Below are 26,715 nucleotides of genomic sequence, written 5' to 3'. Positions count from 1 at the left end.
ACACACATATTTAGTTTAAAAATAAAAAGCGTCTGCTGCAGCTTAGTTACAAACTCTGGGACAAATATGGAAGAACAACATTGAACTAAAGTCATTTTGGTGGAAACATTGGCTGAACTTACCAAATGTTTGTGAGCCACCAAGAAAACAACAACAACAGATTACTTGAACAGCTGTTACAACACTAGAGAATCAAAGAGTTCAGTCAACAAAAGGTTAAATATTCACGTCTGAAAACAAAGGAATCCCTAAATGTCAAAGAGAGGAGATCAGTAGAGGATGATGTTGAAGAAGAAAGAAGGATGGAGACAATTAACCACAATTCTGTTCTCAATTCAGTCATTCTTCAGTTATGGAACAAAATGTCAGTTTCTACAGTAAAACTAAATCAAGGAAGTATTGAGTTTAAACTGAAGAGAAACGTTGCTGAAGAGAAAGAAGGTTACACATGTCAGAGAAACTCACATCAAAGAATATAAATTGATGTGAAGCTTAATCTCAGCTGAATACACTTATGTTGGAGTCTGTATCAGCCTGACAGTTTTTAAGTGTAATTATGTTTTGTTTCAGAGACTCGCGTATACACTTGTGATTTTTGTAAATAACCGAGACAAGAGAATCTTGTTGAGCAAACTCCACGACTAATTAGTTTCTCTAGTGTGGATAATTAAATGTTTTTTCAGGGTTCCCTTATGTGTAAATGTTTTATTACACACAGAACAACTGAATGGTTTCTCTCTTGTGTGGACAGTCATGTGAGCATTCAGGGTTCCCTTTTGTGTAAATGTTTTACTACACACAGAACAACTAAATGGTTTCTCTCCCGTGTGGATACACATGTGAACGTTCAGCTTTCCCTTATGTGTAAATGTTTTACTACAAACTGAACAACTAAATTGTTTCTTTCCTGTATTTGAAAATGTTTTACTACACACGAAACAACTAAATGGTTTCTCTCCTATGTGAACGTTCAGGTGTCCCTCATCTGTAAGTGTTTTACTACACACAGAACAACTAAATGGTTTCTCTCCTGTGTGGACAGTCATGTGAGCGTTCAGGGTTCCCTTTTCTGTAAATGTTTTACTACACACGGAACAAGTGAATGATTTCTCTCCTGTGTGGATAGCCATGTGTCTCTTTAGAGCGTTATTAAATCCAAATCTTTTGTCACAAAGCGAGCATTGAAATGGTTTCTCTACTGTGTGGACAGTCATGTGAGCGTTCAGGGATCCCTTTTGTGTAAATGATTTACTACACACTGAACAACTAAATGGTTTCTCTCCTGTGTGGATTGTCATGTGTCTCTTTAGATACTTATTGAATCCAAATCTTTTGCCACATAGAGAGCATTGAAATGGTTTCTCTTCTGTGTGGATAGTCATGTGTCTCTTTAGATACTTATTGAATCCAAATCTTTTGTCACAAAGTGAGCATTGAAATGGTTTCTCTCCTGTTTTGGAGCTAGTGGGTTTCTCCAGATGTCCCTTGTGGTCAGAGCTTCCAGCACATTCAGGAGAGCTGATTGATGTATTTCCAGTACTACAGTTCACATCACTTACAGGTACTTCTTTGTTTTGAGGGTTCACATCTGACTGAGGTTCCTCAGTCTCCTCCCGATCATCTCTGTCCTCAGTCTCATCAGTATCTGGTCCTGGATGTCTTTCTGGATCTAACTTCCTGTCTGGTTCTGGTCCTCCACAATCCGCTCCATCAGCTTCTGTTTCCATGTGTTCAGTTTGTCTTTGATGAAGCTGAGAGGACTGAGCTTCCTCTTCTTCATCTTCACTCTTTACAGTGAATGAGAACTTGATACCAGCCTCCTCCAGCCCTTGAAGCTGCTCTCCCTCCTGACTGGTCCAGAGTTCCTCCTGTTCCTCTTTAATGTGGGGGGGCTCTGGGTCCTCCTGTTCCTCTTTAATGTGGGGGGGCTCTGGGTCCTCCTGTTCCTCTTTAATGTGGGGGGGCTCGGGGTCCTCCTGTTCCTCTTTAATGTGGGGGGGCTCTGGGTCCTCCTGGTCCTCTGTAATGTGTGGGGAAAATACATTAATATTGTGAATCTCATATTAAACTCTTTATAATTCAAGAGGTTTATCAATAAAAAAAGCAGTGAATTAGTTGGAGTACAGGAGTAGGGTTGCAAAACTCCGGGAATATTCAAAGTTGGAAACTTTCCGCGGGAATTAACGTGAATAAACTGGGAATGTTGGGGTAATTTAACTGTATGTACCTCGTCATAAGCAGACATGCATGCAAACATTTATAATACAACTTTTAAAAATGACATTTTTGACATTTTGTGAGTAGAACTTTATTCTTTCATTGAACAACAAAAACATGACCGTTGAATAAAAAAGGTGTATTCCCTATGATCACACCCCCCAACCCACATTGTTTTTGGGGTGTTTTTCCCTGAATCCTTTGAGGTCTAAATGCTTTCTTCCTGGACCTCATCAACGTCCTCCTCACTGCTGTAACAAGTCTACTGCAAACAAATAAACTTGGTATTAAAATGAACATGGCTTCAGTTTACCAAGTAATCAATATGCTAATGACAAACAGTGTTGGGAAAGTTCACTTTCTACATGAACTAGTTCAGTTCATAGTTCACAAATTTTAAAATGAACTAGTTCAGTTCATAGTTCATAATTCAACATTTTGAACTAAGCTCCAAAAAAAGAACTAGTTCAGTTATTTTTTTCAATATGTTGGGAGCTATAATTTAAATCTCTATCTGTCTGCAATACCGCTCTTGGCCTCTACGCCACTCGGCGCTCTCACACTTGCCAGACAAAGGGCTGAAACGTTCAGACAACACTGATGACAAAGACGTTCAAAAACAACAGAACGTTTTATGTTTATGTTTCTGTCAGACAATGTTCCCAAGCAGCTGCATTCAGGGTCCAGCTGAGCTCGTCGTGCATAGTCTTGTTCTCAACTACACTTAAGTTCCCTGTTATATGCTTTTGCAAAAAAACGTAGGCACAATTTTTTTTTTGCAAGTAAAATATGTACCTTTGAGATGTATCCTAGTAAAAAATATGGAAGTCTTTAAATACTGTAGTACAGTACCTGCAACTCTACCTCATGCCATGCTGCAAACGGCGAAGGGCACCGTAACCCTGACAACCTACGGATTCAGACGCTACCATCCAATCTCTTCTCAGACAAAAGCATCAGCACAATATGAACCAGACAAATCATTTCCCCAGCAACTGTACAGAAGAAATGACTTTTCTTTGTAGAATATCTCCTGCGTTTCCTTCTTGATTCTTGTTCTGAGTTTGTACTCATGGTTGTGTGCACTTATTGTCAGTCGCTTTGGATGAAAGCGTCAGATAATTGATATGTAATGCAATATGTAATGTTTTAAATCCCACACGCGACACTTTTAGTTTGAAATTACGAGTAACTTCCTGTGCAGCTCAGTAGAGTGTCCACAGGAAGTTAGGAGGTAGGGCCTCTTCGTGGGGTTGGTTCCAGTCTCGGCAAATCGGATCCTACTCGCCTAAACTATCTGAACTAACATGCTGTTTTAAAATGTTCTACTTCACTTAATCAAAGTCAAACGATGCAGAGAGACTGTTTACATATTGAGCTATGATGATTATGTGTTTAGAGCATTCATCTTTGTCATCTCAGAAGAGATGTTCATCCTGGAAGTTTTCTTTTCTTCATTTTTCTGTTTCATCAACTACCAGAAACACATTTACTGCTATACACACATAGTAATCCATCTCACACGTGGTATTGTTTTTATAAATAAAATAGCTATTGTGGTGAAGGAGATGAACTAGTTTCAGTATGGGTATGAAAACAGTCGCACTTTTCATATAGTTAAAGAAACAAAGGACCAACCTGCTCTTTGTAACCGGACTTCCGGGTTGAACACAGCGTCCAGTCGTTTCCGGTGTCGCTCGTTCTCCTCTCTGGAACTACAAAGTTCCTCCTCGTACTCTGCTATCGTTCTTTCAAACAGACCAAAGATCTCTTGCGCAGCCGCAGTTAGTCGCTGGTTGACTAAACATCTCAGCTGTTGGACTTTAGACATCTTCACGAGCTCACAGAAACGTTTCCTCCAGACAACTCCGTTAAAAACGCTTCGCTCACTCGGACCCGCTCGGTGTCGCTCGGCTCCGTTCGGGTCCGTCTCCCTCTACAAAGTCCTCTTCAACACGTTAGTCCACACATCCGGGCTCTGGTGGGTCCTTCCGGTTGTATCTGAAGAACCGTGTGACTAAAAGAGAAAACCAGCGTTACGGATCAACAGGCCTGTTAAACACACATCACGTCTATCACTGACATGTTGGGCTCCAGCTGACAGATTCCTGCAGACCGCCTCTCTGATCAGGCGGAACACATGAATATACATGATATATTTATTATATTAGTTTTATATGTCATTTTTATATAAATATATGTTAGATTTATTATATTATTTGACATTATTTATTATGAGTCTGAAAGTGTGTGTATATATATATATTCACACTATGGGGTTAATACACCTACATAAAGGGAGGACTCCAACATGATTGGGCGGTTAGCAGCTAGCTAGCGAGCTAACTGGACGTGTCATGTTGCAGCCACAGATAAACGTCACCGGTACAACATGAACAGACACCACACGAGCACCGGGGAACGCTGCTGCTGCTGCTGCTGTTGTTGTTGTTGTTGTTGTTGCTGTTGTTGTTGCTGGCTGTATGTGTTCATCAACTGCTCCTGTTTAAGTCAGCTAGCTAGCGTTAGCTAACTCAGCTAGCATCAAACAGCTGTAACCACAGACGGGACGCAGTGTCGCGTGCAGGTGTGACAGCGAGTCACCTGGTGAGTTACCTGAGTGAGTCCCCTCCCCGTCTCTAAAACAACCCGGGGGGGCTCCTCTAGTCTCAGCTGGGGGCTCGTCTGCTGCATCACAGCGAGCGCTAGCTTGTAGCTACACGTTCTCACGTCAGCTTGGATTCAAAGGAGCTCGCTCACCTGTAAAAGTCTCTTCTTCTCCTCCGGGTCCACACGAGACGGGTCGTTTCATCGGCACCGATCACTTGGGATCGATATCCCGTTATCGGTAACGTCAAGTGGGTTTCCACGCCTTCAAGAACCGCCTCTCCCCCGCAGCTTACACCGCAGCTAACGCTAGGTCCCGACCGACACACAGGGCTGTGACGCTGCGACCTGTCTGTCTGTCTGTCTGTCTGTGACGCTGCGACCTGTCTGTCTGTCTGTCTGTCTGTGACGCTGCGACCTGTCTGTCTGCCTGTCTGTCTGTGACGCTGCGACCTGCCTGTCTGTCTCTCTGTCTCATTCACGCCCACGAAGACAAAAGGGGTCCATAACACACAGAACATGACAAGTGCCATCTGGTTAAAAATCTGGTATATATATATTAAAAAAACTATAAATTGTCGTATCTTCTTGGGCAGAGTGGTCATATAATAAATATAATAGATTTATTATCTGTTCATAAATCATAAATGTCCTGTATCCAAATCTAAAAAGTATTAGCATAAAATAATAAAAGTGAAATACTCGTTGGGCAGAGTGTAATATTTGATCACCATGTTATTGGAATATTATTACTGAATCTTTTATGAGTAATATTGTAGTTTAGTAACAGCTGTTGGAGGTGGAGCAGATTTGAATGGCTTGATATACTGCTGCATAGTTTAATCTACAGCACAGCATCATATCTTATTAACTGATCCCTCGTTCTGTAAAGTCACTAGAATAAAAGTCAAAAGTGAAATATTTCCTCCTGAGATGTCTTGAAATAGAAGTCAGTTAAAATACAGAGAAACAGTTGTGAGATACAATTTACCTCCGATAACTTAATATGTATAAAAAGAAAATCCTGCACGTCAAAGTGATAATCTAAGACATAAAAGTTAAAAAAGTTAAAATACAGGGATACAATGAAAACATAAATATGTGTAGGTTAATAAAAACAAATGAATAAAGTGTAATATAACTATGTTGGCAGAACTGCTCTGACATTCATTCACCTGAGAGATATTAAAGCTGCGTGATGCCATTTATTTATGTTGTTGTGCAGAAAAGTGAAGTGAAGGAAACTGATCTGGGAACAGAATGAAAGATCCAATCAGTAACCTCCGTTTCTCAGGTGAGAAGCAACACTAATGTTTAGACATTGGATCTTGTGTTTGTTGACCAACAAAGACCTGATTGTGTCTGTTAAAGCAGGAAGTTAGTGACAATCCGCCCATTAAAATGTTGTTTCCTGGTCTGTTCTCAAGTCAATTCATTACAGATATCCCTAATTCATTCATCTTTAATCTCAGTAATAAGAATAATACATTTTAAAATACTCAAAGACACTTTACAAACATTACAATCATCATAAAAGGTCAATACACTAAACAACATGACGGTAGAGAACACAGGACATGGATGATTAAAACAGCTGTTAGCTGCACCATGTGAAGCCTTCTCCCCTTTAGCCGAGAGCCCGTGAAGCAGCATCTGAGCCATGTGACCTGTCTGTTATTAATGGACACGATTATGAGTTTGTTATTGGAGGAACCAGCAGAGGACACAACCAAACGAGTCTAATGCTCAGCAGTTTGTTTGTTGTTATCGTGATCCTATCAAGGGTTGTTGTGTTGGTTCCACATACCACCACAACCAGTACTCACCCTCAACTCTGGTAGGAAGGACTTCTTTTACCACGACTGTTGAAGAAGACGTCACTGACCTCTAGTGGTGGGAGCCATGTATGACATGCACGACATTGTATTCCACAGCGGCTTCAGTTTGCCCTTTTCATAACGAAATGCATGTAATATTAATGTAGAATATGATACCGTTGGCTTTTCACAATACCAGGACTACTTTGTTTTATAGTCTGAAGCTGTGCTGGGCTAAATGATCATCACTGATTGGCCAATATCTCAAGACGAGTAACTTGGGACTGGACTTTATTGTGGTATTTGGCACTAGTACATCATCGTAATATTTCATAAGCGAGCAATGTGTGTGGCTAATGTAGGATTCTCTTTGTTACTCACCACAGTGCTCGTAGCCTACAGTCCTCGAGGCCTTTGGGCCTCATATTTAGAGTCCATCTTATCTGTTTCTGCAATAGAGGACCAGGAAGTCACACTCTGAGTTACCGTTCTCATGTGGAAACTTAAGGATTTAGAAATCTATGGGGAGTTTACATCTAATAGTTTAAAAGTATAATTTTGAGGATAAACTTAGAAGTAAAAGTCCTACATTTATACATTCAAAAAGCTACATTTCCTATTATGAGATGCTATAAAATTAAAAAATATATATAATATCCAGACAAAGACTCATACATTTGTATTCAGGAGTTCTCTGACTCCGCCCATACTGAAAAACACTTTTTCTGAAGAGATTTTGTAACAATAAACAGGTAATTCCTGAATTAGAGGTGATGTAACTTATAACTGTCTTTGTCCCCAGCATGTAACGGTAAAACGATTAAACGTCAACGTGAACTGAAAAGGTATATGTTTAGGTTATGTAACGTTAGCTAGCTGACAAACTGTTAGCAAGCCAGCGTTGTCAGCTAACTACCATCAGCTAGCTACCGCCAGCTATTGTGTAAAATTGTAAATGTAAAGTTACAATTAGATGTCTGATGTAAATCAGCTGTCCAGCGATGGTCATTGGTGCTCAGCTAACAACTAACGTCAGCAATAGATTGACAACATTGTGTAATCTTTGTGGACAGTGTATTAGCTGGTGAGCTAGCTCGTCAACGTTAGCTAGTTAGACAGCTTGTAATGTCCAATAACTAACAGATACCTAGAAAACAGTTAACTATATAACTAACTAAGAAGTTACCTAGCTAACAGTTAACTATGTAACTAACTAATAGTTACCTAGCTAACAGTTAACTGTGTAACTAACTAATAGTTACCTAGCTAACAGTTAACTGTGTAACTAACTAACAGTTACCTAGCTAACTAACAGTTAACTAACTAACAGTTAACTATATAACTAACTAACAGTTACCTAGCTAACAGTTAACTATGTAACTAACGAATAGTTAGTTAGCTAACAGTTAACTATGTAACTAACTAATAGTTAGTTAGCTAACAGTTAACTGTGTAACTAACTAACAGTTAACTGTGTAACTAACTAACAGTTACCTAGATAACTAACAGTTAACTATGTAACTAACTAATAGTTAGTTAGCTAACAGTTAACTGTGTAACTAACTAATAGTTACCTAGCTAACAGTTAACTGTGTAACTCACTAACAGTTTCCTAGCTAACTAACAGTTAACTAACTAACAGTTAACTATATAACAACTAAGAGTTACCTAGCTAACAGTTAACCATGTAACTAACTAATAGTTACCTAGCTAACAGTTAACTGTGTAACTAACAGTTACCTAGCTAACTAACAGTTAAATATGTAACCAACTAATAGTTACCTAGCTCAAAGTTAACTGTGTAACTAACTAATAGTTACCTAGCTAACAGTTAACTGTGTAACTAAATAACAGTTAACTGTGTAACTAACAGTTACCTAGCTAACTAACAGTTAAATGTGTAACTAACTAATAGTTACCTAGCTAACAGTTAACTGTGTAACTAACTAACAGTTAGCTAGCTAACTAACAGTTAACTAACTAACAGTTAACTATATAACTAACTAAGTTACCTAGCCAACAGTTAACTATGTTACTAACTAATAGTTACCTAGCTAACAGTTAACTGTGTAACTAACTACCAGTTACCTAGCTAAATAACAGTTAACTAACTAACAGTTAACTATAAAACTAACTAAGTTACCTAGCCAACAGTTAACTATGTAACTAACTAATAGTTACCTAACTAACAGTTAACTGTGTAACTAACTAACAGTTACCTAGCTAACTAACAGTTAACTATATAACTAACTAACAGTTACCTAGCTAACAGTTAACTGTGTAAATAACTAACAGTTACCTAGCTAACTAACAGTTAACTAACTAACAGTTAACTATATACCAGCTAACAGTTACCTAGCTAACAGTTAACTATGTAACTAACTAATAGTTACCTAGCTAACAGTTAACTGTGTAACTAACTAACAGTTACCTAGCTAACAGTTAACTGTGTAAATAACTAACAGTTACCTAGCTAACTAACAGTTAACTAACTAACAGTTAACTATATAACAGCTAACAGTTACCTAGCTAACAGTTAACTATGTAACTAACGAATAGTTACCTAGCTAACAGTTAACTGTGTAACTAACAGTTACCAAGATAACTAACAGTTAACTATGTAACTAACTAATAGTTACATAGCTAACAGTTAACTGTGTAACTAACAGTTACCTAGCTAACAGTTAACTATGTAACTAACTAATAGTTACATAGCTAACAGTTAACTGTGTAACTAACTACCAGTTACCTAGATAACTAACAGTTAACTATATAACAACTAACAGTTACCTAGCTAACGGTTAACTATGTAACTAACTAACAGTTACCTAGCTAACTAACAGTTAACTAACTAACAGTTAACTATATAATAACTAACAGTTACCTAGCTAACAGTTAACTGTGTAACTAACTAACAGTTACCTAGCTAACTAACAGTTAACTAACTAACAGTTAACTATATAACTAACTAACAGTGAACTAGTAACTAATATTTACCTATGTAACTAACTAACAGTGAACTAGTAACTAATATTTACCTATGTAACTAACTAACAGTTAACTAGTTGTTCTACCAGGTGTGAGAAGGGATGTTGCTTTGTGTTCATGTTCTATTTTGTTCAACATATCTTGTGAAATAGAACAATCCAGATGTGCACAATCACATGTGTCCTTCAAAATGTTTGTTTATTTCTGAAAGACGGACGAGTTTCCAGAACCAGGAAATAGAGTTTGAACTGAAAGGTTGAGTTGCGCCCGACATTTGAAGGTATGTAAGAGAACAACAGAAAGGAATCAAACAAATGAAGTAACGGAACATGAATGAGTAAATAAAGAAATGCCAAGCTGACCAGATCTAATGTCTCTCAGGTCTTTCATCTTCACTTCAGATATGTCTGGCCATCATTTTCCGGCTGCTCTGGACGGTCTGGAGGCCGGGGACTCCGTTGGTCTCCATTGGTCAGAGGCTCCACAGAGCAACCATCTGGAGAACGGGGCGGGGGACGGCGAGGAGTACCTCACCGCCGAGGACTTCTGGTCTGATGAGGAGGAGGCATATTGGACTGCTGATGACGAGTAGCTAGTTAACTGTGTGGCCGTGTGTTCTCCTTCTGTCTGGAGGTGGAGGAACGAATAAAAAACTAAGAACTAAATCAACATTTGGAGAGGAATTTAAGAACATGTTAAGAAGTTAGATAAGAACTCTTGATGATCAAAATAATGACAACATGAACACTTTACTTACAAAGGAAAATATAAAACATTTATGAACACGCAGACAAATATTATGTAAAATATTACTGTAAAGTTTCTCACGAGACACGAGAATCTAGATAGAGTTCAAAGGTTGGAAAAATATTGTGTTTGGCAAAAAAATAAATAAATAAGCTATAAATTTGACGATGCAATATCTGTACAGTGCAAATGTATGTAACGTTTATATCATGTTAAACGTATATATCATGGTAAATGGACCTGCACTTGTATTTCTCTTTTCTAGTCTTCTGACCACTAAAAGGCTCTCATTAAGACTATTTGAGTATTTAAACAGGTATGTGCACATTCTTTTTGTAATGTATGTGATTTGTGGATGAGGAAGTTTGTTATTTCAGTCTGAGGAAACCCGTTAAATAAATCGTGGAGTATTACTGTACTTCCTGTTTGAGGCCACTAGGTGGAGCCGCTGCTGGATATCTTCCCTTCCTTCCTCTAATCCCAGTTGATGTGTTTTTAATAATGAATTTATCCTGGACATGAGTCAGCAGCTGTCACTGTTGACTTCCTGCTCTTCATCTTCTCCTCATTCCTACTATTCGGTGCCATTTCAGCCAGGTTTACTTCTATCAACATTTATATTATTTACCATGATTTCTATATTTCATCTGAAAGAGGGCTTGTTAAGCTATAATACAAATATATTGGTAATGGAATATTACATTTTCTAAGAGTAAACATGTCCCTTACTTTAGCCTAAAATATATTTTAAACATTATTTCCAAACAATAATAATTTGTAAAAAGTTCTTATATAATTTCATTGAAATTTTACACCATTTGTAGGTTATTTAATTGAGCAAATTCATAACCTGCAAGTAACCACACAGATATGCTTAATATCTGTTGATTTCATTTAATTATCATAAAACAAACTCAGATAACAGAGTGGACATCATATCAGTGAACAATACATTTCATATTAATGAAACCAATTCATTTCACATTTCACGTACACATTATAAATGTAACTTCCATTAAAACATTAATCGTGAACACACATATTTATTTAAAAATAAAACCCGTCTGCTGCAGCTTGGTTACAAACTCTGGGACAAATATGGAAGAAGAACATTGAACTGAAGTCATTTTGGTGGAAACATTGTTTGAACTTTCCAAATGTTTGTGAGCCACCAAGAAAACAACAACAGATTACTTGAACAGCTGTTACAACACTGTAGCAGCCTGAGAGTTTTTAAGTGTTTAACCATGTTTATTTCAGAGACACTCATAACTACATTTGCGATTTTTGGAATAACCGAGACAAGAGAATCCTGTTGAGCAAACGAACGACTAATTAGTTTCTCTAGTGTGGATAATTAAATGTTGTTTCAGATGTTGCTTTTGTGAAAATGTTTTTGTATCTCTCCTGTGTGGATACTCATGTGAGCATTCAGGGTTCCCTTTTGTGTAAATGCTTTACTACACATAGAACAACTAAATGGTTTCTCTCCTGTGTGGACAGTCATGTGTCTCTTTAGATCACTACTGGATCCAAATCTTTTGTCACAAATCGTGCATTGAAATGGTTTCTCTCCTGTGTGGACAGTCATATGAACTTTCAGAATTCCCTTTTGTGTGAATGTTTTACTACACACAGAACATCTAAATGGTTTCTCTCCTGTGTGGACATTCATGTGAGCTTTCAGGTTTCCATTTAGTGAAAATGTTTTCCTACACACAGAACAACTAAATGGTTTCTCTCCTGTGTGGATAGTCATGTGAACCTTCAGGGTTCCCTTTTGTTTAAATGTTTTACTACACACAGAACATCTAAATGGTTTCTCTCCTGTGTGGACAGTCATGTGTTTCTTTAGATACTCATTGAATCCAAATCTTTTGTCACAAAGTGAGCATTGAAATGGTTTCTCTCCTGTTTTGGAGCTAGTGGGTTTCTCCAGATGTCCCTTGTGGTCAGAGCTTCCAGCACATTCAGGAGAGCTGATTGATGTATTTCCAGTACTACAGTTCACATCACTTACAGGTACTTCTTTGTTTTGAGAGTTCACATCTGACTGAGGTTCCTGAGTCTCTTCCCAATCATCACTGTCCTCAGTCTCATCAGTATCTGGTCCTGGATGTCTTTCTGGATCTAACTTCCTGTCTGGTTCTGGTCCTCCACAATCCGCTCCATCAGCTTCTGTTTCCATGTGTTCAGTTTGTCTTTGATGAAGCTGAGAGGACTGAGCTTCCTCTTCATCATCTTCACTCTTTACAGTGAATGAGAACTTGAGAGCAGCCTCCTCCAGCCCTTGAAGCTGCTCTCCCTCTTGATTGGTCCAGAGTTCCTCCTGTTCCTCTTTAATGTGGGGGGGTTCTGGGTCCTCCTGTTCCTCTTTAATGTGGGAGGGCTCTGGGTCCTCCTGGTCCTCTTTAATGTGGGAGGGCTCTGGGTCCTCCTGGTCCTCTTTAATGTGGGGGGGTTCTGGATCCTCTGGAGAATAATAAAATACATTAATACGTCTTATAAATCTCATATTATATATTATTCAAGAGGTTTATCAATGAAAAATCAGTGAATTAGTTGTGAATGAGAAGCATGACCTCTAAATAAAAAGCTGCTGTTGTCATTAATCGTCCTTTTATTGATAAAGAACAATATAATAAAGCCTTGGGCTGCAGAAGAGGAGGAACCAGTCCTCCATCAGGGACGTTCCAGTGAAGCAAACACAGCCTGAAGCTGGAGAGCAGAAGATCTGAGCAAGAAGAACTAAATCTGAGTACATGAATACAATTTGAGCACAAATCCACCAGCCTGAGAGATGTAGTACAGTACAAAGTACAAAATGTACCTCTGAGGTGTAGTACAGTAACAAGTGCAATATTTCCCTCAGATGTATTACAGTAAAAAGTACAATGTTTCCCACTTAAATGTAGTACACTTAAAGGGTTTAGTACTGTAAAAATTAAAATGTTCATCTGAGGTGTAGTACAGTAAAACATACAATATATATATGAAATGTAATACAGTAGATAGTACACTATGTACCTTTGAGGTGTAGTACAGTAAAAAGTAAAATATGTACCTGTATTTATTTTTAAAAGTATGAACTTCTTTAAATACTGCAGTACAGTACCTGCAACTCTACCTCAGGACATGTGAATACTTTCTCCAGAAGTGGTTCCACCAGTTTACGCCCCCATGTGGGTAGAGCTTATATCTACACACTGTGACGGACAGGTTTGTACATTTGAGTGCACTAAACCAATATAATGATGTAATATCATATTAAACAGCAGAGCCTGAATTACAATATCAAGTAATCCATTTTAAACACAACCAAAACCAGATATGAAGATAAAACTTGACAAACATTGATGATCCTATCGATCGTTTTAAGCCTTTTAGCGCCATGCTACAAACAAACGGCGAAGGGCACCGTAACCCTGACAACCTACGGATTCAGACGCTACCATCCAATCTCTTCTCAGACAAAAGCATCAGCACAATATGAACCAGACAAATCATTTCCCCAGCAACTGTACGGAAGAAATGACTTTTCTTTGTAGAATATCTCCTGCGTTTCCTTCTTGATTCTTGTTCTGAGTTTGTACTCATGGTTGTGTGCACTTATTGTCAGTCGCTTTGGATGAAAGCGTCAGATAATTGATATGTAATGCAATATGTAATGTTTTAAATCCCACACGCGACACTTTTAGTTTGAAATTACGAGTAACTTCCTGTGCAGCTCAGTAGAGTGTCCACAGGAAGTTAGGAGGTAGGGCCTCTTCGTGGGGTTGGTTCCAGTCTCGGCAAATCGGATCCTACTCGCCTAAACTATCTGAACTAACATGCTGTTTTAAAATGTTCTACTTCACTTAATCAAAGTCAAACGATGCAGAGAGACTGTTTACATATTGAGCTATGATGATTATGTGTTTAGAGCATTCATCTTTGTCATCTCAGAAGAGATGTTCATCCTGGAAGTTTTCTTTTCTTCATTTTTCTGTTTCATCAACTACCAGAAACACATTTACTGCTATACACACATAGTAATCCATCTCACACGTGGTATTGTTTTTATAAATAAAATAGCTATTGTGGTGAAGGAGATGAACTAGTTTCAGTATGGGTATGAAAACAGTCGCACTTTTCATATAGTTAAAGAAACAAAGGACCAACCTGCTCTTTGTAACCGGACTTCCGGGTTGAACACAGCGTCCAGTCGTTTCCGGTGTCGCTCGTTCTCCTCTCTGGAACTACAAAGTTCCTCCTCGTACTCTGCTATCGTTCTTTCAAACAGACCAAAGATCTCTTGCGCAGCCGCAGTTAGTCGCTGGTTGACTAAACATCTCAGCTGTTGGACTTTAGACATCTTCACGAGCTCACAGAAACGTTTCCTCCAGACAACTCCGTTAAAAACGCTTCGCTCACTCGGCCCCGCTCGGTGTCGCTCGGCTCCGTTCGGGTCCGTCTCCCTCTACAAAGTCCTCTTCAACACGTTAGTCCACACATCCGGGCTCTGGTGGGTCCTTCCGGTTGTATCTGAAGAACCGTGTGACTAAAAGAGAAAACCAGCGTTACGGATCAACAGGCCTGTTAAACACACATCACGTCTATCACTGACATGTTGGGCTCCAGCTGACAGATTCCTGCAGACCGCCTCTCTGATCAGGCTGAACACATGAATATACATGATATATTTATTATATTAGTTTTATATGTCATTTTTATATAAATATATGTTAGATTTATTATATTATTTGACATTATTTATTATGAGTCTGAAAGTGTGTGTATATATATATATTCACACTATGGGGTTAATACACCTACATAAAGGGAGGACTCCAACATGATTGGGCGGTTAGCAGCTAGCTAGCGAGCTAACTGGACGTGTCATGTTGCAGCCACAGATAAACGTCACCGGTACAACATGAACAGACACCACACGAGCACCGGGGAACGCTGCTGCTGCTGCTGCTGTTGTTGTTGTTGTTGTTGTTGCTGTTGTTGTTGCTGGCTGTATGTGTTCATCAACTGCTCCTGTTTAAGTCAGCTAGCTAGCGTTAGCTAACTCAGCTAGCATCAAACAGCTGTAACCACAGACGGGACGCAGTGTCGCGTGCAGGTGTGACAGCGAGTCACCTGGTGAGTTACCTGAGTGAGTCCCCCCCCCCGTCTCTAAAACAACCCGGGGGGGCTCCTCTAGTCTCAGCTGGGGGCTCGTCTGCTGCATCACAGCGAGCGCTAGCTTGTAGCTACACGTTCTCACGTCAGCTTGGATTCAAAGGAGCTCGCTCACCTGTAAAAGTCTCTTCTTCTCCTCCGGGTCCACACGAGACGGGTCGTTTCATCGGCACCGATCACTTGGGATCGATATCCCGTTATCGGTAACGTCAAGTGGGTTTCCACGCCTTCAAGAACCGCCTCTCCCCCGCAGCTTACACCGCAGCTAACGCTAGGTCCCGACCGACACACAGGGCTGTGACGCTGCGACCTGTCTGTCTGTCTGTCTGTCTGTGACGCTGCGACCTGTCTGTCTGTCTGTCTGTCTGTGACGCTGCGACCTGTCTGTCTGCCTGTCTGTCTGTGACGCTGCGACCTGCCTGTCTGTCTCTCTGTCTCATTCACGCCCACGAAGACAAAAGGGGTCCATAACACACAGAACATGACAAGTGCCATCTGGTTAAAAATCTGGTATATATATATTAAAAAAACTATAAATTGTCGTATCTTCTTGGGCAGAGTGGTCATATAATAAATATAATAGATTTATTATCTGTTCATAAATCATAAATGTCCTGTATCCAAATCTAAAAAGTATTAGCATAAAATAATAAAAGTGAAATACTCGTTGGGCAGAGTGTAATATTTGATCACCATGTTATTGGAATATTATTACTGAATCTTTTATGAGTAATATTGTAGTTTAGTAACAGCTGTTGGAGGTGGAGCAGATTTGAATGGCTTGATATACTGCTGCATAGTTTAATCTACAGCACAGCATCATATCTTATTAACTGATCCCTCGTTCTGTAAAGTCACTAGAATAAAAGTCAAAAGTGAAATATTTCCTCCTGAGATGTCTTGAAATAGAAGTCAGTTAAAATACAGAGAAACAGTTGTGAGATACAATTTACCTCCGATAACTTAATATGTATAAAAAGAAAATCCTGCACGTCAAAGTGATAATCTAAGACATAAAAGTTAAAAAAGTTAAAATACAGGGATACAATGAAAACATAAATATGTGTAGGTTAATAAAAACAAATGAATAAAGTGTAATATAACTATGTTGGCAGAACTGCTCTGACATTCATTCACCTGAGAGATATTAAAGCTGCGTGATGCCATTTATTTATGTTGTTGTGCAGAAAAGTGAAGTGAAGGAAACTGATCTGGGAACAGAATGAAAGATCCAATCAGTAACCTCCGTTTCTCAGGTGAGAAGCAACACTAATGTTTAGACATTGGATCTTGTGTTTGTTGACCAACAAAGACCTGATTGTGTCTGTTAAAGCAGGAAGTTAGTGACAATCCGCCCATTAAAATGTTGTTTCCTGGTCTGTTCTCAAGTCAATTCATTACAGATATCCCTAATTCATTCATCTTTAATCTCAGTAATAAGAATAATACATTTTAAAATACTCAAAGACACTTTACAAACATTACAATCATCATAAAAGGTCAATACACTAAACAACATGACGGTAGAGAACACAGGACATGGATGATTAAAACAGCTGTTAGCTGCACCATGTGAAGCCTTCTCCCCTTTAGCCGAGAGCCCGTGAAGCAGCATCTGAGCCATGTGACCTGTCTGTTATTAATGGACACGATTATGAGTTTGTTATTGGAGGAACCAGCAGAGGACACAACCAAACGAGTCTAATGCTCAGCAGTTTGTTTGTTGTTATCGTGATCCTATCAAGGGTTGTTGTGTTGGTTCCACATACCACCACAACCAGTACTCACCCTCAACTCTGGTAGGAAGGACTTCTTTTACCACGACTGTTGAAGAAGACGTCACTGACCTCTAGTGGTGGGAGCCATGTATGACATGCACAACATTGTATTCCACAGCGGCTTCAGTTTGCCCTTTTCATAACGAAATGCATGTAATATTAATGTAGAATATGACACCGCTGGCTTTTCACAATACCAGGACTACTTTGTTTTATAGTCTGAAGCTGTGCTGGGCTAAATGATCATCACTGATTGGCCAATATCTCAAGACGAGTAACTTGGGACTGGACTTTATTGTGGTATTTGGCACTAGTACATCATCGTGACTCGTCTCCATAACATATAATTTTGAGGATGTACTTAGAAGTAAAAGTCCTACATTTATACATTCAAAAAGCTAAATTCCCTTTTATGAGATGCTATAAAATTTAAAAAAATATATAATATCCAGACAAAGACTCATACATTTGTATTCAGGAGTTCTCTGACTCCGCCCATACTGAAAAACACTTTTACTGAAGAGATTGTGTAACGATAAACAGGTAATTCCTGAATTAGAGGTGATGTAACTTATAACTGTCTTTGCCCCCAGCATGTAACGGTAAAACGATTAAACGTCAACGTGAACTGAAAAGGTATATGTTTAGGTTATGTAACGTTAGCTAGCTGATCAACTGTTAGCAAGCTACCGTCGTCTGCAAGCTACCGTCGTCAGCAAGCTACCGTTGTCAGCTAGCTACCGCCAGCTATAGTGTAAAATTGTGAATGTAAAGTTACAATTACTCCTCCTATGAATCGCCACCCTAACGTGGTGGAGGAGTTTGAGTGGCTCAGTGATCCTGGGAGCTATGTTGTCCGGGGCATCAGCCCCTGGTAGGGTCTCCCAAGGCAAACAGGTCTCGGGGGAGAGCCCAGACTAAGAGCGGTTCAATAAAACCTGATGAATAGCATCCCACGGACTGAAGCTACCTTGCCCGGACAAGGGAAACCGGGGCACCCTCCTGGAGCCAGACCCAGGAGGGGAGCTTGTCGGCGAGCGTCTGGTGGCCGGGCTTTCGCCCATGGGGCCCGGTCGGGCTCAGCCCGAAAAAACACCATGGAGCAGCAGTCACCCTGTGGACCCACCACCCGCAGGGAGAATTATCGGGGTCGGGTGCTATGTAGACCGGGCGGCGGGCCAGGCGGGAGACCTGGGCGGGCCGATCGCCGGCAGCATAGACTAGCTCTAGGGACGTGGAACGTCACCTCACTAGCGGGGAAAGAGCCGGAGCTGGTGCAGGAGGTGGAGCGGTACCAGCTAGATATATTTGGGCTCACCTCCACGCACAGCATGGGCTCTGGAACCAAGCTCCTGGAGAAGGGTTGGACTTTGTCCTTTTCTGGAGTTGCCCAGGGTGAGAGGCGCCGGGCGGGAGTGGGGATACTCACGAGCCCCCGGCTGAGCGCCGCTGTGTTGGAGTTTTCCCCGGGGAACGAGAGGGTCGCCTCCCTGCGCCTACGGGTTGCGGGGAGTAAGGCTCTGACTGTTGTTTGTGCTTATGCACCGAACAGCATTTCGGAGTATCCGGCCTTCTTGGAGTGGGCGGGAGGGGTCCTGGAAAGGGCGCCGCCTGCCGACTCCATAGTTCTCCTGGGAGACTTCAACGCTCACGTGGGCAATGACAGAGAAACCTGGCGGGGCGTGATTGGGAGGAACGGCTTGCCCGATCTGAACCCGAATGGTGTTTTGTTGTTGGATTTCTGTGCTAGCCACAGTTTGTCCATAACGAACACCATGTTCGAACATAAGGTGGCTCATAAGTGTACCTGGTACCAGAACACCTTAGGCCGGAGATCACTGATCGACTTTGTAATTGTATCATCTGATCTGCGGCCGTATGTCTTGGACACTCGGGTGAAGAGAGGAGCAGAGCTGTCAACTGATCACCACCTGGTGGTGAGTTGGATCAGATGGCGGGGGAGTCGGCGAGAAAGACCTGGCAAGCCCAAACGTGTAGTGAGGGTGAACTGGGAACGTCTGGCAGAGGATCCTGTCCGGGAGGTCTTCAACTCCCACCTCCGGAAGAACTTCTCACAAATCCTGAGGGAGGCTGGGGACATGGAATCCGAGTGGACCTTGTTCAAAGCCTCTATTGTGGACGCGGCTGCTCGGGGCTGTGGCCGGAAGGTCATCGTTGCCTGTCGTGGCGGCAACCCGAGAACCCGGTGGTGGACACCGGGGGTGAGGGAAGCCGTCAAACTGAAGAAGGGGTCTCCTGAAGCAACTGACGGGTACCGGCGGGCCAGAAGAGCTGCAGCTGCGATGGTCGCGGAGGCTAAAATTCGGGCATGGGAGGAGTTCGGGGAGGCCATGGAGAAGGACTTTCGGTTGGCCTCAAGGAAGTTCTGGCAAACCAATCGACGGCTCAGGAAGGGAAAGTAGGGTCTACCCCAGGCTATTCTCAGCAGGGGGGGGGGGAACTGCTGACCCAAACTGGGGACATCGTCGGGCGGTGGAAAGAGCACTTTGAGGAACTCCTAAACCCGGCCAACATGTCCCCCGGAGAGGGGGCAGCGCCGGAAAACTTTGGGGTGGTTTCACCTATATCCCTGGCAGAGGTCGCTACGGTAGTCAAAAAGCTCCTTGGTGGCAAGGCGCTAGGGGTGGATGAGATCCGCCCTGAGATGCTGAAAGCGCTGGACATTGTTGGGCTGTCTTGGTTGACACGCCTTTTCACTGTCGCATGGGGGTCGGGTACAGTTCCCATGGACTGGCAGACCGGGGTGGTGGTTCCCATCTTCAAGAAGGGGGACCAGAGAGTGTGCTCGAACTATCGTGGTATCACACTGCTCAGCCTCCCGGGAAAAGCTTATCCCAGGGTGCTGGAAAGGAGGCTCCGACCGCTTGTCGAACCTCAGATTCAAGACGAACAGTGCGGATTCCGTCCCGGTTGTGGAACAGTGGACCAGCTCTTTACCCTCGCAAGATTACTGGAGGGGTCCTGGGAGTTTGCCCAACCAGTTTACATGTGCTTTGTAGACCTGGAGAAGGCTTTCGACCAGGTCCCTCGGGGGTTTTTGTGGGGGGTGCTGCGGGAGTATGGGGTGCCGGACCCGTTGGCACGGGCCATCCGGTCTCTGTACGCCTGCAATAGGAGCTGTGTTCGTCTCCTCGGTAGTAAGTCAGACACGTTCCCGGTGGGTGTTGGCCTCCGCCAGGGCTGACCTTTATCACCGGTCCTGTTCGTGACCTTCATGGACAGGATATCTAGGCGCAGCCAGGGGGCGGAGAGGATCCGGTTTGGGAGTCTCGAGGTCGCCTCTCTGCTGTTCGCGGATGATGTGGTCCTGTTTGCCTCCTCGGACCGTGACCTCCAGCATTCACTGGGGCGTTTTGCACCTCCAAATCTGAGGCCATGGTGCTCTGCCGGAAACCGGCGGATTGCTCCCTCCAGGTGGGGGCAAACTGCCTACCTCAAGCGAGGGAGTTCAAGTATCTCGGGGTCTTGTTCACGAGTGATGTTAAGGTGGAGCGGGAGATCGACAGGCGGATCGGTGCGGCTGCAGCAGTAAAACAGGCGCTGTACCGGTCCGTCTTGGTGAAGAGGGAGCTGAGCCGGAAGGCAAAGCTCTCCATTTACTGGTCGGTCTACGTTCCAACCCTCACATATGGTCACGAACTCTGGGTCGTGACCGAAAGAACGAGATCTCGGATACAAGCGGCCGAAATGAGCTTCCTCCGTAGGGTGGCCGGGCTCAGCCTTAGAGATAGGGTAAGGAGCTCGGACATCAGGGGGGAGCTCGGAGTCGAGTCGCTGCTCCTTCGTGTTGAAAGGAGTCAGCTGAGGTGGTTCGGGCATCTAGTCAGGATGCCTCCTGGACGCCTCCCATTAGAGGTTTTCCGGGCACGTCCAACTGGTAGGAGGCCCCGGGGAAGACCGAGGACATGCTGGAGGGATTATATCTCCCGGCTGGCCTTGGAACGCCTCGGGATCCCCCAGAATGAGCTGGAAAGTGTTGCGGGTGAGAGGGAGGCCTGGGTCGGCCTGGTGAACCTGCTGCCACCGCGACCCGACCCCGGATAAGCGGCTGATAATGGATGGATGGAAGTTACAATTAGATGTCTGATGTAAATCAGCTGTCCAGCGATGGTCATTGGTGCTCAGCTAACAACTAACGTCAGCAATAGATTGACAACATTGTGTAATCTTTGTGAACATTGTATTAGCTGGTGAGCTAGCTCGTCAACGTTAGCTAGTTAGACAGCTTGTAGTGTCCAATAACTAACAGTTACCTAGAAAACAGTTAACTATATAACTAACTAACAGTTACCTAGCTAACAGTTAACTATGTAACTAACTAATAGTTACCTAGCTAACAGTTAACTGTGTAACTAACTAACAGTTACCTATCTAACTAACAGTTACCTAGCTAACTAACAGTTAACTGATTAACTAACTAACAGTTAACTATATAACTAACTAACAGTTACCTAGCTAACAGTTAAGTATATAACTAACAGTTACCTAGCTAACAGGTAACTATATAACTAACTAACAGTTACCTAGCTAACAGTTAACTATATAATGAACTAACAGTTACCTAGCTAACAGTTAACTGTGTAACTAACTAATAGTTACCTTGCTAACAGTTAACTGTTTAACTAACTAACAGGTACCTAGCTAACTAACAGTTACCTAGCTAACAGTTAACTATATAACTAACTAATAGTTACCTAGCTAACAGTTAACTGCGTAACTAACTAACAGTTACCTAGCTAACAGTTAACTATGTAACTAATAGTTACCTAGCTAACAGTTAACTATGTAACTAACTAACAGTTATCTAGCTAACTAACAGTTAACTATATAACGAACTAACAGTTACCTAGCTAACAGTTAACTATGTAACTAACTAATAGTTACCTAGCTAAAAGTTAACTGTGTAACTAACTACCAGTTACCTAGCTAACTAACAGTTAACTAACTAACAGTTAACTGTATAACAATTAACAGTTACCTAGCTAAAAGTTAACTGTGTAACTAACTACCAGTTACCTAGCTAACTAACAGTTAACTAACTAACAGTTAACTGTATAACAATTAACAGTTACCTAGCTAACTAACAGTTAACTAACTGAAAGTTAACTATATAACAACTAACTGTTACCTAGCTAACAGTTAACTATGTAAACTATATAACTAACTAACAGTGAACTAGTGACTAATATTTACCTATGTAACTAACTAACAGTTAACTAGTTGTTCTACCAGGTGTGAGTAGGGATGTTGCTTTGTGTTCATGTTCTATTTTGTTCAACATATCTTGTGAATAGAACAATCCAGATGTGCACGATCACATGTGTCCTTCAAAATGTTTGTTTATTTCTGAAAGACGGACGAGTTTCCAGAACCAGGAAATAGAGTTTGAACTGAAAGGTTGAGTTGCGCCCGACATTTGAAGGTATGTAAGAGAACAACAGAAAGGAATCAAACAAATGAAGTAACGGAACATGAATGAGTAAATAAAGAAATGCCAAGCTGACCAGATCTAATGTCTCTCAGGTCTTTCATCTTCACTTCAGATATGTCTGGCCATCATTTTCCGGCTGCTCTGGGCGGTCTGGAGGCCGGGGACTCCGTTGGTCTCCATTGGTCAGAGGCTCCACAGAGGAACCATCTGGAGAACGGGGCGGGGGACGGCGAGGAGTACCTCACCGCCGAGGACTTCTGGTCTGATGAGGAGGAGGCATATTGGACTGCTGATGACGAGTAGCTAGTTAACTGTGTGGCTGTGTGTTCTCCTTCTGTCTGGAGGTGGAGGAACGAATAAAAAACTAAGAACTAAATCAACATTTGGAGAGGAATTTAAGAACATGTTAAGAAGTTAGATAAGAACTCTTGATGATCAAAATAATGACAACATGAACACTTTACTTACAAAGGAAAATATAAAACATTTATGAACACGCAGACAAATATTATGTAAAATATTACTGTAAAGTTTCTCACGAGACACGAGAATCTAGATAGAGTTCAAAGGTTGGAAAAATATTGTGTTTGGCAAAAGAAAAACATAAATAAGGTATAAATTTGACGATGCAATATCTGTACAGTGCAAATGTATGTAACGTATATATCATGTTAAACGTATATATCATGGTAAATGGACCTGCACTTGTATTTCTCTTTTCTAGTCTTCTGACCACTAAAAGACTCTCATTAAGACTATTTGAGTATTTAAACAGGTATGTGCACATTCTTTTTGTAATGTATGTGATTTGTGGATGAGGAAGTTTGTTATTTCAGTCTGAGGAAACCCGTTAAATAAATCGTGGAGTATTACTGTACTTCCTGTTTGAGGCCACTAGGTGGAGCCGCTGCTGGATATCTTCCCTTCCTTCCTCTAATCCCAGTTGATGTGTTTTTAATAATGAATTTATCCTGGACATGAGTCAGCAGCTGTCACTGTTGACTTCCTGCTCTTCATCTTCTCCTCATTCCTACTATTCGGTGCCATTTCAGCCAGGTTTACTTCTATCAACATTTATTTTATTTACCATGATTTCTATATTTCATATCAAAGAGGGCTTGTTAAACTATAATACTAATATATTGGTAATGGAATATTGCATTTTCTTAGAGTAAACATGTCCCTTACTTTAGCCTAATATATATTTTAAACAAGCGATAATTTGTAAAAAGTTTCATTCATAACCTGCAAGTAACCACAAAGATATGCTTAATATTTGTTGATTTCATTTAATTATCATAAAATAAACTCAGATAACAGGGTGGACATCATATCAGTGAACAATACATTTCATTAATGAAAGCAATTCATTTCACATTTCACGTACACATTATAAATGTAACTTCCATTAAAACATTAATCATGAACACACATTTATTTAAAAATAAAACCCGTCTGCTGCAGCTTGGTTACAAACTACTGAAGATGAACTGAAGTCATTTTGGTGGAAACATTGTCTGAACTTTCCAAATGTTTGTGAGCCACCAAGAAAACAACAACAACAGATTACTTGAACAGCTGTTACAACACTAGAGAATCAAAGAGAGAACGTTCAGTCAACAAAAGGTTAAATATTCACGTCTGAAAACAAAGGAATCCCTAAATGTCAAAGAGAGGAGATCAGTAGAGGATGATGTTGAAGAAGAAAGAAGGATGGAGACAATTAACCACAATTCTGTTCTCAATTCAGTCATTCTTCAGTTATGGAACAAAATGTCAGTTTCTACAGTAAAACTAAATCAAGGAAGTATTGAGTTTAAACTGAAGAGAAACGTTGCTGAAGAGAAAGAAGGTTACACATGTCAGAGAAACTCACATCAAAGAATATAAATTGATGTGAAGCTTAATCTCAGCTGAATACACTTATGTTGGAGTCTGTATCAGCCTGACAGTTTTTAAGTGTAATTATGTTTTGTTTCAGAGACTCGCGTATACACTTGTGATTTTTGTAAATAACCGAGACAAGAGAATCTTGTTGAGCAAACTAATTTGTTTCTCTAGTGTGGACAACTAAATGTTGTTTCAGGTTTCCCTTGTGTGAAAATGTTTTATCACAAACTGAACAACTAAATGGTTTCTCTCCTGTGTGGACAATCATATGAGTCTTCAGGTTTCCCTTTTGTGTAAATGTTTTACTACACACAGAACAACTATATGGTTTCTCTCCCGTGTGGACCCTCATGTGTCTCTTAAGATAACTGACTACAAATCTTTTGCCACAAAGTGAGCATTGAAATGGTTTCTCTCCTGTTTTGGAGCTAGTGGGTTTCTCCAGATGTCCCTTGTGGTCAAAGCTTCCAGCACATTCAGGAGAGCTGATTGATGTATTTCCAGTACTACAGTTCACATCACTTACAGGTACTTCTTTGTTTTGAGGGTTCACAGCTGACTGAGGTTCCTCAGTCTCCTCCCAATCAGCACTGTCCTCAGTCTCCTCCCAATCATCACTGTCCTCAGTCTCATCAGTATCTGGTCCTGGATGTCTTTCTGGATCTAACTTCCTGTCTGGTTCTGGTCCTCCACAATCCGCTCCATCAGCTTCTGTTTCCATGTGTTCAGTTTGTCTTTGATGAAGCTGAGAGGACTGAGCTTCCTCTTCATCATCTTCACTCTTTACAGTGAATGAGAACTTGAGACCAGCCTCCTCCAGCCCTTGAAGCTGGTCCTCTTTAATGTGGGGGGGCTCTGGATCCTCTGGAGAATAATAAAAACACATGAATACGTTTTATAAATCTCATATTAAACTCTTTATTATTAGTTATTAAAATAGCTATTGTGGTGGAGGAGATGAACTAGTTTCAGTATGGGTATGAAAACAGTCGCACTTTTCATATAGTTAAAGAAACAAAGGACCAACCTGCTCTTTGTAACCGGACTTCCGGGTTGAACACAGCGTCCAGTCGTTTCCGGTGTCGCTCGTTCTCCTCTCTGGAACTACAAAGTTCCTCCTCGTACTCTGCTATCGTTCTTTCAAACAGACCCAAGATCTCTTGCGCAGCCGCAGTTAGTCGCTGGTTGACTAAACATCTCAGCTGTTGGACTTTAGACATCTTCACGAGCTCACAGAAACGTTTCCTCCAGACAACTCCGTTAAAAACGCTTCGCTCACTCGGCCCCGCTCGGTGTCGCTCGGCTCCGTTCGGGTCCGTCTCCCTCCTGCTGGCACGCTGACGTCACGAGGAGACGATCCGGACGTGTTCAATGAAGCGGAACCACACAGAGTCCACTCAGACAGGTCCACGTGCACGTTGTGGGTCGATGACGCGCACAGTTTAGTCTCTATGAAGAGTCGCTGCGACTCGCCGCGTGGCCGAGTTCCGTCTCCGTCTACTTCCTGCTGGCTCGCGACGCTGAGCTCAACCTTTGGACCAAGTCCTCTTCAACACGTTAGTCCACACATCCGGGCTCTGGTGGGTCCTTCCGGTTGTATCTGAAGAACCGTGTGACTAAAAGAGTTGGACTCACGCGGTCCAACACGTGGTCCTGTTAACTGTCGACTTCCGGCCGTCTTCTTCTTCTTCTTACTGGCTTTTACCGGAGGTTGGCACCCCTATATGTGGTGCATTACTGCCACCTGCTGGTTTGAAGTATGGAGACAAGAGACTTACACTCTTTACCCAAAACTAACCAAACCGGCCACTCGAGTTGAAACGTCGCGTGTTGTTCATGTTGAAACCGGAAGTTAACAAATTGCCCGTTGAAATTAAGTTGGTAAAAATAACAAAACACATAATGGCAAATCCATTCTTATAATTGGAAATAAATGTTTTTTAATAGCAGAAACATTTATTAATAATTGCTCACATTAAAAGCTTGAATTCAAACATCCATCCATTTTCAATACCGCTTATCCTCAGTAGGGTCGCGGGGGCGCTGGAGC

General features: G+C 41.4%; 2 protein-coding genes across 3 annotated transcripts; both read right to left on the bottom strand.

Annotated features, from left to right (window-relative positions):
- Positions 1-307: 307 nt before the first annotated feature.
- LOC117728828 (zinc finger protein OZF-like) lies at positions 308-26,361 on the bottom strand. 2 transcript variants are annotated; one of them, XM_034529737.1, is made up of 3 exons: positions 25,693-26,361; positions 25,270-25,529; positions 308-1,610 (listed from the first exon to the last, which is right to left on the bottom strand). In XM_034529737.1, exons 1-3 carry the CDS (start codon positions 25,883-25,885, stop codon positions 642-644), a joined length of 1,422 nt encoding a protein of 473 aa, XP_034385628.1. In that variant the 5' UTR covers positions 25,886-26,361; the 3' UTR covers positions 308-641. The 2 variants fall into 2 exon arrangements, with proteins under 2 accessions (XP_034385628.1, XP_034385629.1); XM_034529738.1 differs by lacking the exon at positions 308-1,610 and having other exon boundaries at positions 24,494-25,529.
- Positions 11,400-15,860, bottom strand: LOC117728834 (zinc finger protein 239-like). Its single transcript, XM_034529746.1, has 3 exons — positions 15,661-15,860; positions 14,538-14,916; positions 11,400-12,848 (listed from the first exon to the last, which is right to left on the bottom strand). Exons 2-3 carry the CDS (start codon positions 14,728-14,730, stop codon positions 11,746-11,748), a joined length of 1,296 nt encoding a protein of 431 aa, XP_034385637.1. The 5' UTR covers positions 14,731-14,916; positions 15,661-15,860; the 3' UTR covers positions 11,400-11,745.
- Positions 26,362-26,715: the final 354 nt, after the last annotated feature.

The sequence above is a fragment of the Cyclopterus lumpus genome, chromosome 3 (assembly GCF_009769545.1).
Source record: "Cyclopterus lumpus isolate fCycLum1 chromosome 3, fCycLum1.pri, whole genome shotgun sequence".
Classification (NCBI taxonomy): domain Eukaryota; kingdom Metazoa; phylum Chordata; class Actinopteri; order Perciformes; family Cyclopteridae; genus Cyclopterus; species Cyclopterus lumpus.
Note: the sequence above shows the minus strand (reverse complement) of the source record. Positions and strands in the feature narration are given on the sequence as shown.

Excerpts from the sequence above, each read along its gene's own strand:
- LOC117728834 (XM_034529746.1), bottom strand. The coding sequence starts at position 14,730 with ATGTCTAAAGTCCAACAGCTGAGATGTTTAGTCAACCAGCGACTAACT. Across the intron at positions 12,849-14,537 it reads AGTCCGGTTACAAAGAGCAG|AGGATCCAGAACCCCCCCAC; the intron begins GTTGGTCCTTTG and ends ATTATTCTCCAG.
- LOC117728828 (XM_034529737.1), bottom strand. The coding sequence starts at position 25,885 with ATGTCTAAAGTCCAACAGCTGAGATGTTTAGTCAACCAGCGACTAACT. Across the intron at positions 25,530-25,692 it reads AGTCCGGTTACAAAGAGCAG|AGGATCCAGAGCCCCCCCAC; the intron begins GTTGGTCCTTTG and ends ATTATTCTCCAG. Across the intron at positions 1,611-25,269 it reads AGGACAGTGATGATTGGGAG|GAGACTGAGGAACCTCAGTC; the intron begins GAGACTGAGGAC and ends GATGATCGGGAG.